Source organism: Papio anubis, chromosome 3 (genome assembly GCF_008728515.1).
Source record: "Papio anubis isolate 15944 chromosome 3, Panubis1.0, whole genome shotgun sequence".
NCBI lineage: Eukaryota > Metazoa > Chordata > Mammalia > Primates > Cercopithecidae > Papio > Papio anubis.
In genome coordinates, this window is record NC_044978.1 from 14,920,194 (window position 1) to 14,937,136 (window position 16,943).

Here is a 16,943-nt window from a genome sequence, read left to right on the forward strand (position 1 = left end):
CTAACTAATGAAATAGTTTTTAAAAAAATATTGGAACAAATGAAACATCCTAGTTATTTTCAGAAAGAAAAACAGGTCATCTACAAAATGGCTTTGGACTTTTCAATGGCAATGCTGAAAAATAGAAAATAATGAAAAATTATCTTCAAAATAAATAGGAAAAAAACATTTCCAGCCTAAAAGTTTCTACTAGCTATACATTAAGTGTGAATGCAAAACAACAACAACAACAACAGACATTTATGGACAAGGACTCTCTCAAAAGCTTCATAACCTTATGCAGCATTTGTCAAAACATTGCTGAAGCGTATGTTCCACTAAAATGAAGAAATGAACCAAGAAAGAAGTGTGGGACCATGAAAGAGGATCCCACAACAGAAAGCGATGGAAGTAATTCATAGCATGATTGGGAGGTCATAGAACAATTGCTTTGAACCAGAGCAAAACATTCTCATTACATTCCTCTGTAAATCCAGAGGAAGGTAAAGTTCATAGAGCAACTGATGGATCTGTACATACTGAATCAAAATTTAGACATTTCAGCGCTTGTCGATAAGTTAATGATTCAAGTGAAGAAAGCTATGTGAAACATTATACATGAAACAATTGCCAGTCTCAGGAAAATTTTCTGCAGGAAAGGAGAAAGTAAGCATAATATACTCTATTGTTTGGCTTGGGTAAATATCTACCTTGTCATATTAATGTAAAAAGTGATTATTGAGCTAACAAAAAAGACCAAGCCTTTTTTCATATAGAAATATTGGATAATGGGAACATAGAAAAAAAGGCTTGTATTAGTAGAGGTAGGGATGATGTATGTGAAAAGGCTAATCTTCATCTTCTTTGTGGGCATCAGAAGATGTGACTAAAAGAAAAAACATATTATATAGAGAAACTGAGGTAAATATCCAAAGAATTGATTAAATGAATTGAAATAATTATCTCTGAAAAGAGAGAAACAGAAATAAGGCAAGGGGATACTAGGCATTTTTGTAGCAAACCTTGTAAAATCAATTTACTCAAAAATTATACTCAGGTTGAAAAAAAGAAAGAAATTAGGCTTAGATATCAGTTTCTGTATGTGGTGTTCCCTGACTAACTTAGGTAAAGTGTAACTCAGATAGAGCTATTTTAGCCCCTAGCCAAAATATTTTTATGTTTCTATATATGTAGGTGTCTGCCTAATAACAAAGTTTGTGGCCAGATAATGAAATGTTTTGAATGTCATGTAAACAAAATGGTGGGAAAAGAATGATTTTTAGAATGAGAGCAATGGTTCACATTCTAAATACGTGCATCTTATGTAGACTCACTGTGCTTTTATTCCCTAAAGCATAAATGATGGAATATTACCTTCTCTCAGAGTTACTATGGGTTAAATATCTATGAATCAGCTAATGTTGTAAGCAAGAAACTTACAACAATTTACCTATTTCTGCTCCTCCTTCTCTGCTAGAGGATAATCTCTTTGTGTCTTCTTCAGTTTTGTGTGCAAAGGTTTTGGGTATTTAGTAAAGGAATGAATAAATGGGACTTATGAAAATGAAAATCCTTGGATTTATGATGAATACTAAATCTGGCATTAATAAGAAATTTCCAGAATGGAGGAGTGAGAAACTCAATAATTTCACTTCTCCAAAAAAGCAACAAAAACACTGGCAAAATTATCAAGATTAACCGTTAGAACTCTTAAAATTGATTGAAAGCTTACAACAACCTTAAGAGTGTTTATTCAAGAAAAACTGATGAATTTCTGTAAGAACAGAAGGCATATTAAGTTGGCCTACCTTCCCAGTTCCACAGCAGCCTTGCAACCCAGTCGCCTCTAAACAGTAGAAGTTGTAAAACCACCAGAAGCTGGCTAACCAGGTTTGGAGTTCCTCAGAAGGTCCATCCCCAGAGCTTTGTCACTATTCTGCCTGTCTGGTAGCTCCCGAGAAAAGCCTCGCTCAAAGGGCTTTCCATTATTTGACTTGACTGAGAACTCAGTTGGTGGGAAAAATTTCTATCTCTAGGGCATTTGTGGAAAAGAATCAGAAGATTGTTTAACATTGTATCTGCCTAAGGCTGTGACACTAGTTGGGGCAAGTAAGAGCCTAAACAAAAATTATAAAGGACCTGGAAAATTCGATGTTCTTAGGCAGTTCTGAAAAGCTCTAACATATCTTTGCAATCTGGAGTTTACATTTGCATATAGGGTTTTGTGCCTGCCCAGGGAAGTCCTCAGAGAGTCCCAGTATTTCACCTCTGGTGGACCTCAGGTCCTGTGCAAGCAGGAAGTGAAGGGTAAGGTAGAGTTGTAAACTCACTGAGCACTGAAGACATTTCCCCAAACCCATGGAAGACCCTTGGCAAGAGTGGAAGATTTGTTGGCTCAAGGCTTTAAGGAAATCTCTAACCAAATATTAGTTTACCACTAAACTCACTAAACAGAGATTTCAGTGGCTGTGTACTCTAGGGAAATGAAAACTTTACCATATTGGTCCAGGTAAGTCACTAAAGAAGAAACAACAACTGCAAGAAAAACCAGCAACCACAAACTGTGGGTTGGAGGTGGGAAGACCTGGTTTCCAGAGTTGCCACATTATGTTATCTATTCAATTTTCAACAAAAAAAATATGAGACATGCAAAGAAATAGAAAAGCAGAGCCCATGCAGCGGGGAAAAGATCAATAGACACTATCCCTGAAGGAGCTTAGATATTGGACTTACTGCATCAGGCATTTACAGAGCCATTAGAGACATCTAGATTTTAAAAACTGAGACCAAGAGAAGTAAAAAAATGATCAGCATCAGTGTTCCTTGTGAACCTTGTGATTCCCAATACACATTGTTGTGTGGAATTATTACTTCAATTGTGAGCATCTCTTTGTGTGTGTGTGTATGTGTGTGTGTGTATATGTGTGTGTGTATATATATATTAGTGTGTGTGTGTATATATATACACACACACACACACACAAATAATGGAATGCAAGGAATTATTTGAAAATGTTTTAGATAAGTCTCTAAACAGCCCTTATGTTTTATTCTCTTTTTCAGGCCCTCCAGTTAATGTCACATGCAACATATTCATCAACAGCTTTGGCTCTATCGCAGAGACGACCATGGTAGGCATTTTACTTTGCAACAAGTTTCACGCTAGAGTAATCTATAATTACATTAATGGCAACATTTTATGTAGTTTAAAACCCAAATTAATGTAACAAGATTTTAAAAGATAAAATAATAGTATAATTAAATTACAGTCACCTGTGGGTAATAACATTTCAGATAGAGATGGTATATTAGAGTATATAAATATAAGCAAAAACAACATTGATTTTCTCAATTCGACAATCTAATATTAAACTTCAAATTAAAGTTAAAATGTCACCATAGCAATTATTTTTTTCCAATAATCTTTAATATCCAGATGTAAACAGAATAGTAAATACTTACATGGTTACTCTGTACCCCACTTAACACATTTTTTTAAAGTTATTTTAAATATTCAATTTGATTACTTTTTCAAATGAATACAGTATTTGCCAAAACTTTATACTTAGAAATTTTATTAACTGTATTTGAAGACATTTTATATAATCAAGTTATTAAAGCAGAAAAAGAGAAAAATTGTCATTACAGACCAAATTTCTTCTGTCTTAAATTTTAAAGCTTTTTCTAAAGAGCACATGGTATCTCGACTTTGCCCTTTAGCTTTTATTGGGCAATTTAACTGTAATAAAATGCAGAAATAGACACATGAACCACTGAACATCTATAAAATTGTCTAGCAGCCAATTTACTTTTTTTGAAACTGTGTAGATGATGATTCTTAAATTAGCTAGAATTATCTTTTTAAATTTAGTAAGTATAGCTTGCAATACTTCTCAAAGTTAATATTAACTAAAATATGATATAAAACACAGGGATTTATTAGTTTAAAAAAACAATATTAGATAATTACATTCACTTAGAATAGTAAACAGTAAATTTTCTAAGGAAAAACAATCTAATATGCAAATTATTACATATATGATGGTGTAAGTGTGTGTAGAGGTGTGTGTGCATGTGTGTTGGAATCCATCTCAACAGGAAGAGGCTTTATACAGGCATATTTTTTTTTTTTTTTAAAAGCTGTTTCCCTCATGTATGCAATGTAAGTCTTTTACCAGCATCTCTGTGGTTCTACCAAAGTTAGTATAGCTTAACTACAATAAAGCATTTGTGGAGAAGAACCAAACTATATAGAATTATCTTCAATACAATACAATCTAAGTTAACATGAATGTGTGTATATGAGTGTAAATGCAGAGAAGATGCACGTAATTTGGTTAGAAACAGTGCGGTTCTGGTGCAATTTCCTCTCTCAGTGGCTATAATCCTGTTTTAGATTTTGATATATTCTAGATTCATGTGGAAAATTTGGCCCTGATTTATATCCAACATGTGTACATATTCAGTCCATATAATCCACAGATGAAAGAATCACTATTGGTTTTGTTCTATTTAGGCTTCTCAAATTGTATTTCTAGACCTGATGATTTTCTCATTTTGTTTCTATACATGTATAATTCTAAAAACCTGGAAATATACTTCTCTATATTTTTCTTTTCCATGATTGCTTCCATGAACTACTTCCCACAGCAATAGTTGGACAGATTTAAAGTCTTACCCATCTTTATGGGGTAGGGAGGGAAGAGACTTGGAAAAAGCAGAGGGCATAGGTGGATTTCCTTCCCATTAAGACTTAAAGATTGTCAGTTTTCTGAAAGTGCCTTTTTAATGACATAATTCATCAGTCTACCACTAGAATGGTTATAACACAATATATAAGATGCCTACAACAGTTAAATTTCTTACCTTAATAATTTTAGCCAGACTTTACAGAATAGCATTCTACAAAAAGCTTGCAGAATATTGCAAACACACTCTCACGATAACAGTTTTATTTCCCTCCTTCAGCGTGCAAGCCTTTTCTCACCTACGTACTCCATCATTATGTATTCCTTCTGAAATCACTTTAAGCATCTATCACTCACCTCTTCACAGTCTAAAACAGTGTCAACGAACATTGTTCAAATATCCCAGAAGTTAAGTATTACAAACCTAATCATCTCCACCTTGGTATTTTTATTTTTATTCTTCCAAGTTTCTAAACATGTATTATTTCCATTAAAATGATCAGATTCAAAATTTATTACTTTTTAATGGTATCGTCTAGAATAGCTGTGATTTCGATGTTCATCTATAGAGGCACAAAGAAAATTAGAACTTGTTTGTATATTTTTATCATAAGAATCATAAAATGTTTTGCTCCCACTTGGTTAAGTTGTTGTATTTTATTCACACGGTCCACTATCACGACTCTACAACAAAACTTTATCTCATTATTCTATTGGTGTCTTTTTTTAAAATTCAGTACAAATGCTAATATATGTGTTAATGTATTTTTTAAGCTTATTCACACTTCTTACACTGAATATAGTTTACTTCTGTTCTTTTTTTTTTTTTGAGACAGAGTCTCACTCTGTCGCACAGGCTGACTTCTGTTCTTATAATACGAATAATTGAATTCAACTAAGGCAGTCAATTAAAATTGAGAGGATGGAATCTCAAATTATCTGTAATCATTAATGAATATATTTATGTCTGAGAATTCATATTTAAAATAAAACTACATAATTATCCTCATCTATATGTGTCTGCTTAACAAGACTAAGCCTTCAATGTCTTTACTGGCTAAATATATTGAGCTCCCTCTGCTGGTCTAGTCTATAACTGGTATGTCTCACTTTTAAATACAGCTCTCCCATTTCAGGTTATTGTTTAATTCTTGGGAAAATTTCTCTAGTAGATATTCTACATTTTAGGCCACTTTTTGTTAACTAAGTTAATTCAAACAATGCATTTTTCATACTTTTCTTGCACAAATTTTAAAAAATGCATGTGCAGTTTTTTAACAATATAAAATTTCTTTTTAGCTGTTAAATTCCTTAGCCAATATTGTTAATCTGATTAATTTCATGTAGTGCCAACCATTTTCACCTGAGTACATTTTCACTATTTTACACATAGTCACCACATTTTTTTCTATAAATATTACAAGAATTTTAACTTCTCTATTTCCCTCATATTTGAGTCATATAATGAGATTCTTTAAGGACTTGGTCAGCCTCAATTATTTCAAGTTCACATTCTTCTTAAACAGGTAATGATTTAACAACTAATGGAAACTCCAGTTCTCAAAAATATTAAATTAAAAATAAAACTAGTTTATCATCACTGCTGTTTGGGAACATGGTCTTGGTGAGAGAGGAACATTTGTCCTGCCTTTTAAACTATGGTGACAAAAGGAGCACATGACTATTTCAATGAGGGGAAGCTTAAGATCTCCACATTAAATGGCTCTCATACGAAGTGTGCTCCTGCAAACCTATGTTGAACTGTGGATAAGGCTTATGTGCCAGGATGAAAGCATTTGTTAAGTTGGACTTAACAATGCAAAGAAATGCAAATGCAAGGAAAACCCTTAAGCAAAGGTTTTCTTTGGAAATATACACAAAAACCGAACTGTAATTTGGAGCATACACACAGACTTGGCCGGTCTTCAGGGTGTCCACAGAACAAAAGAAAGGATTGGGGTTTTATTGGTTAAGAGAAATGTGTTGTAAAATGTTTTGAAAGTTCATTGGCCTGGAGAAGTATTTCCAGCTCTGGCAAGCTGTAATTGTTGAGTGATGGTGGTAGGTAAAACTAATCTTGGTGGAAGATAAAACTAATCTTAGAGGCATGGAAGGTAAAACTAATCTTAGAGGCATGGAAGGTGAAACTAATCTTAGAGGCATGGAAGGTAGTTTCAGCAATTACTAGGTAAAATGGGTTTTAAGATTATAGCAAGTTATTTCTGCAGCTGGGCTTGCCAGACAGTTCCTGGAGCAGGAGCTTTGTGAACTGAGTGCTTTTTCCCCATGGTCCTTAACTCCCATCTAGTTGGGTATGACTGTAAAAATCTGAATTCATATCATCAATTTTCACAATTCAGACAATGGAATATTACATAGCAACAACATGGATATTTCTCATAAACATAATTATGAGCTAAAGAAAATAGACACAATAGAACATGTGTTAGAATATGAGCTAAAGAAAACAGACACAATAGAATGTGTTTACTTTCATTTATACGAAGTTCAATAACATGAAATAATCAATTCTGTTGATAAAAGACTTCTGAATTCCAAAAGATTATCTTTGGTTGGGGGTGGGAATTGGCTGGTAACTGATGGTGAGGAGGTACTACGGAGCCTTCTGGGTACCAAAATTGTTCTATATTTTGATCTGGGTAGTAGTAACACAGGTCTATACATATGTCAGAATTATTGAATGGACACTGCAGATTTGTGTATGTTATGAATGGCTGTTGTATCTTAATTCAAAGCATTATTTAAAAGTAAACAAAAACCTTCACAAATTTAAAATTTAATACTCCAAATGTGTCATGCAGAGCGTAGCTATTCAGTGATCACAGGTGAGAACTTTAGAAGTTAGACAAAAAGCTTTAAATGAAAGCTTTTATTCTTCACCAGAAACAGTCTGCAGGACTACGAATGTCTAGAGCATGAATATGTGATTTCTCTAAACCTGTGCCTTCCAGTACTTAAAATACCTAATTATAAGGACCAAAAATCAATCATGTTGAAGAAAAATATCACTGAGATGATAAGCAGCTTCCATGATGCAGGTAAAAGGGAATTCCATTTGACGTGGTCTGGGGATTGGGGCGGCTATAGGTAGCCCAAATGTTCTCAGCTAACTGTTAAACTTTAAGAAAAACTCCAAAATAGAAACATGTATATATATACATACACACTGCGAAGCATAACTATGACAGAAGCAAGTAAGAAATGCCCATCACAGAGGCACCTTATGGGACTGGCTAAACCCATGATGACATTAAAAGTCCATTACTTATTTCAAAATTTGAAAAAGAGAGAAAACAATCACCCATAATGCCCCCACACAAACCCAGCACTGTTAGTAGTTAGCTGCATTTATATTTACTTCTAAATGTTTTGACTGCACATATTTTTACATGGTTTATACATTCATTCATTCAATGAATCTTTTTTTTTTTTTAATTATACTTTGAGTTCTAGGGTACATGTGCATAACGTGCAGGTTTGTTACATATGTATACTTGTGCGATGTTGGTGTGCTGCACCCATCAACTCGTCAGCACCTATCAGCTCGTCATTTACATCAGGTATAACTCCCAACGCAATCCCTCCCCCCTCCCCCCTCCCCATGATAGGTCCCGGTGTGTGATGTTCCCCTTCCCGAGTCCAAGTGATCTCATTGTTCAGTTCCCACCTATGAGTGAGAACATGCGGTGTTTGGTTTTCTGTTCTTGTGATAGTTTGCTAAGAATGATGGTTTCCAGCTGCATCCATGTCCCTACAAAGGACACAAACTCATCCTTTTTGATGGCTGCATAGTATTTCATGGTGTATATGTGCCACATTTTCTTAATCCAGTCTGTCACTGATGGACATTTGGGTTGATTCCAAGTCTTTGCTATTGTGAATAGTGCTGCAATAAACATACGTGTGCATGTGTCTTTATAGCAGCAATGAATCTTTTTGTGAGAGCATATAATGAACCAAACATTTTGCTATGCACAAAGGATGATATAATCATTTTATTCTGACAAATCTCTTTTTTTACTTATTAGTGAATCATAAACTTTTTTCCATTATAAAGATAAAATAATGAGCCTCCTTTTCCTAGCTTTTTGTTCAATACATATGCAATAAAGTACACAAATTATAGGAGTGAAGTACAATGAATTAATACAAAGTGCACATTCATGTAACCACACTCAAGTCAAAAGTAGCATCCCAGAGCCTGCTTATATCCCTTTTAAATCCTACCCCTCACGGTCTCCAAGTAAGTTTGGGTGTGTATATATAATAGTACAGTATTTTTAAATGAACATATTGGTTTTATCTGCCTACCTTCAAAAAACAGATGACTCTCCATCTTGTTACACATATGTTAGAAAAAGAATTGCGCTGCTATGTGATTTAAATCAATATTTATACATTGAACCATTACTTTTCACCAGTGCCCATAAAATAAACCATTTTTATAAACTGGAACAAAAAAGATGAGACATTTTGGGTTAATAGTTTTTCAGGTGTCGGTGTACATAGATGCATGGCACGTTGGAAGGGAGGATCTGAGGGTCCAGTGTGATCTCACAGAATTGTCCAAACGTACAGTTTTTCAATTTTCCATACAAATGATAGACTCACATTTTACTTGCAACAATAAGCACATATATATAAATGTTACTTTGAATTATTGAATCATTAGATTCCCGAGAGATACCTAAGCCAATACAGCATAAAAATTGATATTATCTATCTCTATATATATCTATATATATGTTAATGGAATCTTTAAACTACTAGACATTGTTTTTAAAGTATTTTTTTATTAAAAAAAGTTACAGGCATACCAAGATGCATGGATTATAAGTAACACTAAAAATCTGCCACCATCTTAAGAAATTAAACAGTACAAATACATGAAACTTCCTTTCTTAAAGTAAGCTTTATTCCTGAGTTTGATATTAAGATATAAATGTTCATTCTATATGTATGAAAATATAATCAAAATGACCATATTGAAGTATCCACATGTAACTTAATTTGGCTTCATTTTTCAGGTATAAATTTATGGGTTTTTGAGATACTCCATGCTTGTATATGCAGACAAAGTTTTTTTTCATTTTCATTTCAGTATTTCATAATATATTTATCCATTCTACTTTTGCTAGACATGTAGGTTGTTTCTAATGTTTTCAATACTACAAATCATCTCTGCATTGAAAATCATTGCATAGGGTGGATCACATGAGGTCAGGAGTTCGAGACCAGCCTGGCAAGCACAGTGAAACCCCATCTCTATTAAAAAAAAACAAGAATTAGCCGGCAGGGTGGCAGACGCCTGTAATTCCAGCTACTCGGGAGGCTGAGGCAGGAGAATCGCTTGAACACAGGAGGCAGAATTTGCAGTGAACTGAGACAGTGCCACTGCCCTTCAGCCTGGTCAACAGAGCCAGACTCCATCTCAAAAAAAAAAAAAGAAAAACCGTTGCATATAACCTTCTAATATTATATATGTGTGTGTGTGTATGTGCGTGTGTGTATGTGTGTATATATATTTATGCAAGCTGTTCTACAGAGTATATACCTAGGGGTGAGATTACTTGGTAATTGCTAAATTGCTCCCCATTCAAATTACTAAATTGCTCTCCAAGGTGGTCATTCTGTTTGAAGCACCTGTTAGCAATATTATGAGATTTCCTATTGTTTTACATGTTCTCCAACACTTAGTATTTACCCACTTTCAATTTTTTAACTTCCGTAATGGTTGTAAAGTTGGATTTAATTGCTGCTTATCATGTACTTCCTTGATAAACAGTGAGGTTAAGCATTTTAATAAATGATTCAGATGTTCTTTATGCAAAATGCTTCTTAATATATTTTCCCTATTTAAGGTTGCTTGTTTATATTATACACACACAATCAACACACACACACGCAATATTCTGAAGATGAATACTTTGTCAGCTGTATGCGTTTTAAACATTTATTCTACTCTTCAAGGCATTCTTTTTGATGTGTAAATAATTTTAATTCACAAAATGTAACCTTGTTTTACTTAAAAGTCTATGCTTCTTTGTCATAAGAAATTCTTCTCACCCAAGTGCATAAAGATATTTTCTTATACTCTCTGATAAAAGAATTTTGCTTTTTTGTTTAGGTTTTAGTCCCCTTGGCGTTTTGTACAATTGTATATGTATACATATATGTAAAATGTAACATAGGCATTTATTTTTATTTCACAATTGAATAATTACTTTCAATAATTTGTAATTAAATTTAATGAGTCAGTTTCAAGTTCTATGCTAATGATCTATTTGTCTATGCCTGCACTAATATCACGCTGTCTTGTTTAATACAGTTTATATTAGACTTGATATTTAATAGGACAACGTACCAAACACACAGTTTAAAAATTCTGTTTAAAGTATTAATTACTGTTCTTGGGAGATTGGCTTTTCATAAAGTTTAGAATTATCTTGTCAAATTCCACAAAATAAACTTGAGCTTAATATAAAGATGAGCATTGGGAAAACTGTCATCTCAAAACATTGGGTCTTTCTATCCATGAATACAATGCATCACGCTCTTTATTTAAATATTATTAATATCATTTAACAGGTGCATATATCTCATAAATTTCTTGAATATCTTTTAGATTTAATTATTTATACTTCATTATTAAAATAGACTTTTAAAATTATAACCTTTCACTTATTCTTAAACACTTCATTGTCGATACATAAGAACATGATCATTTTTTACATTGCCCAAAATACTCTCATTTTAGGCCTCATGCTTTATAATTTCTTCATATAATTATACCACCTAGGAATAGTAACATGTTAATTTCTTCCTGTCAATACTTATACAATTTGCAACTTTTGCTTGTCTTGATGTTTTAACAAAAGCAATGTTAAATGAAATTGATTTGTTCCTGGCTTTAAAGAGAATATTTCTAATGTTTCCAAAATAAATATGGTGTTTACTTGAGTTTTGTATAAATATCTTTTATCAAAATTCAAAGTTCTCTCTACCATACTTTCTGAAGAATATGAAAAGCATTAAATACAAAACAAACATAAAATAGGTATTAAGTGCTCTAATCCATGAACATAGTATATCAATTTATTTGTCTTCTCTAGTTACTCAGAACTATGTTTTTCAGGGATTGTCATGTCTCTTAGTTTATTCCTAAGTATTAATGCATGCTTGTAAATGTTATATTTTTAAAATAATCTTTTTATTTTAGAATAGTTTAGGTCTACAAGAAATTTGCAAAGGCAGTACAGAGATTTTTCCTAGATCCCATGCCCAGTTTCCTCTATTATTACCATGTTACATTAGTTAGTATGATATATTTGTTAACATTTGTGAACAAATATTGATGCATTATTACTAACTAAGGTCTGTGCTTTTTGGATTTCTTTAGTTTTTTACTAAAACTCTAGATTGTGAAAATTTTTTACATTATTTTTTATAACCTCAACTGGTATTGGTCAAGTATTTTGTAGAATGTCTCTCAATTGGGTTCATACATATTTTTCTTTTGAGTAGATTGGATTATGAGATTTTTGGAAGGAAGACCACAGAAGTAAAGTGCCACTCTCATTACTTTTTATCAAGAGTATGTACTATCAATATGACTTATTATTTAATGTGTTAAGCTTGATTATAGGCCTGAGGTGGTATCTGTCTGATTTTTCCACTGTAAAGTAACTCCTTTTTTTTAACCTTCACTGTGCTATTCTTGTCATAGTCTGTTTTGCATTGCTATAAAGGAATACCTGAGGCTGGGTAATTTACAAAGAAAAAAGGCTTTTTGGCCCATCGTTGTGTAGGCTGTTCAAGAAGCATGTCACCAGCATCTACTTCCACTCATGGCAGAAGTAGGAGAGGAACAGGAACCAGCATTAGGAGATTACAGGATAAGAGTGCAGGAAAGAGAGAGAGGGAAAGGTGCCAGACTCTTTTTAACAGGCAGTTCTTGAGGGAACTTATATAGTGACAACTCACTGGTTACCATGGGGACAGCACAAAGCCATTCATGAGGGATCCACTCCCATGACCCAAACATCTCCCACCAGGCCCCACCTGCAACAATTGGGATCAAATTTCAACACGAGATTTGGAAGGGGCAAATATCCAAACTGTATCAGCACTCTTCGAAAGTAAGTCAGTGTATGTAGCCCAACTTAAGGGGATAAAGAGATTATGTTCCACCTCCTTGAGGGAACCATTTCTGCATATTATTTGAGATTCTTTGATAGAGATTTATTCCTTCCCTTTTATTTATTTATACAATAATTTATTCATATCAATATAGACTTTTGCACATTTATTTTATGTTTTGAGTTAAAATTCTAAGTTTGTTATTTAATTTGTTGCTCAAATTGTTCCAGTTTGGCCACTGGGAGTTTATTCACTTAGCCTCTGTATCTCTGACACATTCCTACCACTTTGGCGTTTGAGCACTTCCGTGTGTTCTGTAAATATAAGATGTTTCAGACTCATCTTGTATTTTTCTCGCCCCAGACGTAGATCAGTCATTTCTCCAAGAATTCTGTTTCTTTTTTTTTTTTTAATTGGAGACTGGTACTAGAAACCCAGATGTGATCACCGGATGTGTTCATTGCTACAGAGGTTTCATTGCATCTAGGCTTCCCAGCAGACAGAGCTTGGAAGTGTGTGTGTGTGTGTGTGTGTGTGTGTGTGTGTGTAAACGTTGTATTTAAATTTTATTTACCAATTGTTTCTAATTAATATATGGGCAAACAATAAATGTTGCAATATTGACATATTCTCAACTTGATAACTTAATTCGATAGTTCTAGTAATTTTTCATTTTTTTGTATTTTCTATGAATATGTTAATGCAAACTGTTAAGACAGTTGTACTTTTTCCTTCCCAATCCCTCTTACCTTATTGCACTGGTTCAGAACTCCTATACAATGCTAAATAACAATGGAGAATGACTACCTTTGTCTTTTTGGTTTTTGATATCAGTTGAAAACCCTGCAGCATTTCACAATTAAGAATGACATTAACTGTAGGTTTCTCATAAATCCTCCTTATTAGATTGAGAGAGTTTACTTCCACTATTGTTTGCTGAGATGTTTTATTATGAAAAAGAATTCAATTTTATTCAATGCTGTCTCAACATTCATTGAAATGATTATATGTTTTTCTCATTCACTCTGTTAATATTATTGGTTATGTTGATTTATTTCCAAGTAGTAAATCCTTCTTGTATTCCTTGTATAAACCCCATTTGACCATAATTTATTATTCTTTTTATATACTGCTAGATTTAAATTTCTAATATTTGGTTTAGGATATTTGCTACTGTGTTAACTTTGGATGTTGAACTATTATTTTCTTACAATATCAAGAGTGGCGTGTGATATCAGTATTATGCTGGATTCCTAAAACTAAGTTGAAAGTGTCCCTTTTTCCTCTACTCTTTAAAATAGTTCATGTATAATTGATGAACTGTTATTTCTTCCATGAGTATTTATTAAAATGCACCAGTAATGCCATCCAAGCCAGTCATTTTTTGTGTGTAAAGGTTTTAAGTTACAAGTTCCATTCCTGAAATATAAGACTATTCAGTTTTTCTTAGCATCACTTTTGTAATAGTTTTATTTTTCAGTGAAATTTTCCATTCCTCATCAAATTATTTACACACCGTTACCACATTTTATCTTGCAAGATGAGAAGTCTATGTAATGTTTCCATTTTTATTATTCTTACTGGTAATTTGGCTTTAACTTGTTTTTTAAATTAGTTTATATATGGGTATATTTTTATTTGTTCTGCTGGATATTTTTGCTGCTTTCTGAATTTATAATTAATGTCTATCTTCTGTGAATAATAATAGTTCATTTTTGTCTCTTCATTTGTTCTTTTGGCAGAACCTACTACACTGTATATTCTGATTGTTTTCTCTATACCTTAATCTCTCTGTCAGAGCTTCTATAATATCTCTTTATATTTCTGTGTTTCTATCTCTTATATTTCTATATTTAAGAATTGCCACTGGTAAATAAATTATTGGAAATTCATAAACATCCCAAATATCTTATAATTCATATCAATCCATTTTAGATTCCTTCACTGCAAATAATTTAATGACTTACATAAAGGCAATTTATTCACAATCTATGATGATATTTTCCTGTGCTACTTTATTTGGTTTTGTTAGAATTGCCTTTTGTCCTTGTGCTAATATATGATACTTCAATGACATACTATTATGTCATCCAATTTACTTTTAAGTATCCTTTTTCCTTTTTTAATATTTTGTTTAAAGCTATGAATATTTATTTAAAATTTTGTAATACAGTGTCCATAGGGCAACAGTTCTCTCTGATATGCTCCTCATTGTATCATTAACAGCTAGCAACATGCTCAGCATAAAGTAGCTCTTAAGTTTATATTGTCGAATATATGTAAGCATGTATTTATTCTGGCCAAAAAAGACTAATTTTTTCCAAAAAGAGAACTTCATTATTGTGTTCTTGACACAAGGGGATAAACTGCCATTTTTACTGCTTTGCAATATGATCTGCTTCTGCATTCTGAGTCCTGATCATTGTCATAAATCAGTGCTACAGTCTCTAAAATATGAGTTAAGCAGTTACTTGTACAATCAAGTTAATGCTGGATAATATAGCCTAAATGAACTTGGCTTTTTTATTCAAATCTTTCCATGTAATTCTATAATCTTTCCTCTAAAAGCATTTGCTCTTTCATGCATGTATAGCAAGATAATTTTGTGAAAAATGCTGAAATTATTATGGAGATGTCTCTGTGATAAGAACTTAGAGTTCCTGTTTATATAGTGCTTATAGTGCTTGAATAATTTCAAAAATCAAAATCAAAAATATTAGAGTGCAACTATTTCAGAAATAGACCAGGTTTTACAGTAATTTTTATCACAATTGAAATAAAATGTGTGTAATTTGAAGGAAAGTCCTTTTTTTTTTTCTGTTCTTTTGTAAACGTTTCCTAAAATGTGCCATTGGTCCTTTGTGTCCAATGCCAATGAGTTAAATTATTATAAAGGTACATTTATTCACTATTTGTAAGCACCATAATAGCATTCAGTGACTATTCCTATGTCATTCATATTTACAAATTCAACAATATTCATGTAGGATATTATTAGATTGATGGTATTTCAGTTCTTTTGGAACAATCTGAAAGTATCCTGCTATCTTTTTAATGTTAAAATTATATCTGTTTACATCTTATCCTCCTCCTCTTTTTTTTCTTACTTTGAGTAATAGGTAAAGCCAAACCAAGTATAGAAATGGCATGGATCTGGAAGATTTTTAATTCCATGCATGAGTAACCAGTGATTGGCAGCATGAATGTGCTCTGATCTATCACGTATAAGCATCAATCAGAAATGGGCTTATTTATGGGGATGCTTGCAAAAGATAAGTATACATGAATGTTATACACTTTGGTGACCCCATCAGACATATGGATAAATCTCTGCTTAATGAATTCTTCCACCAGATCATCCTTATAATCATTGTGCTCAAAAAGGGGCTGTCTACAGATCCTGTTCACAAAAGTAAAATTCTCATACAGAATATCATAGAGAATACAATTGTTCATTGTGCTAGAATGTTGTTAAAGCAATGTTAAAAGGCACATTTCCAATTCTATGGCGGGAAATGCCAAGGAGAAACTGGTGCTAATGACAACAGAAAAAAAAATCTGTATCCTGAGAGTCATCAGGCACACACCTCTATAACATATCTCCCTTATTAGACTGTATATCATCGTAGAGTTTCCTTTTGATAAGTAAATTAAAAGGTTAATTGCATTTTTAAGGCATTTGAAATATTTGGTCTGGGAAAGTGAAATAAAGATTATAGAGTTAAATGTAATGGCAAAGATATGTGTCAAATTCAACTCGTCTCTTTTCTGTCTCCTCTTAATTTGCAGTGGAAAATGACTCTTACTTGGTCAAGGATCTCTCTAGAGGAAGGCATCATAGAGATCAATTAAACACTTTTCTTGGCCACTTCTCATAACATAGAGCTGATCAGATTATCATGAACAGATCATAGCAATGCTATTCATCTTCATGATATTCATCATCACATTTTTCTAAGAGAATTTGATTTTCTGAAAGAATCCTCTCCAAAATGTCATTTCAGCCTCTAAAGATAAAATGGGCAGCAAGATTGGGAATTGTGTTCTCTAAGATGACTGGCACTAGTCATAATGTGTTACTTAGTTATGAATTTAGCATGTCAATTAGTGTTAAGG

At 32.8% G+C, this 16,943-nt stretch overlaps 1 protein-coding gene across 1 annotated transcript in view; it reads left to right on the forward strand.

Moving 5' to 3' along the window:
* The window catches only part of GLRA3 (glycine receptor alpha 3), a 138,721-nt gene that overhangs the window by 52,320 nt on the left and 69,458 nt on the right, over nt 1-16,943 (forward strand). Inside the window, 1 exon segment of the mRNA XM_031664109.1 lies at nt 3,043-3,110. Within this exon segment, the coding sequence (XP_031519969.1) occupies nt 3,043-3,110 (68 nt within the window).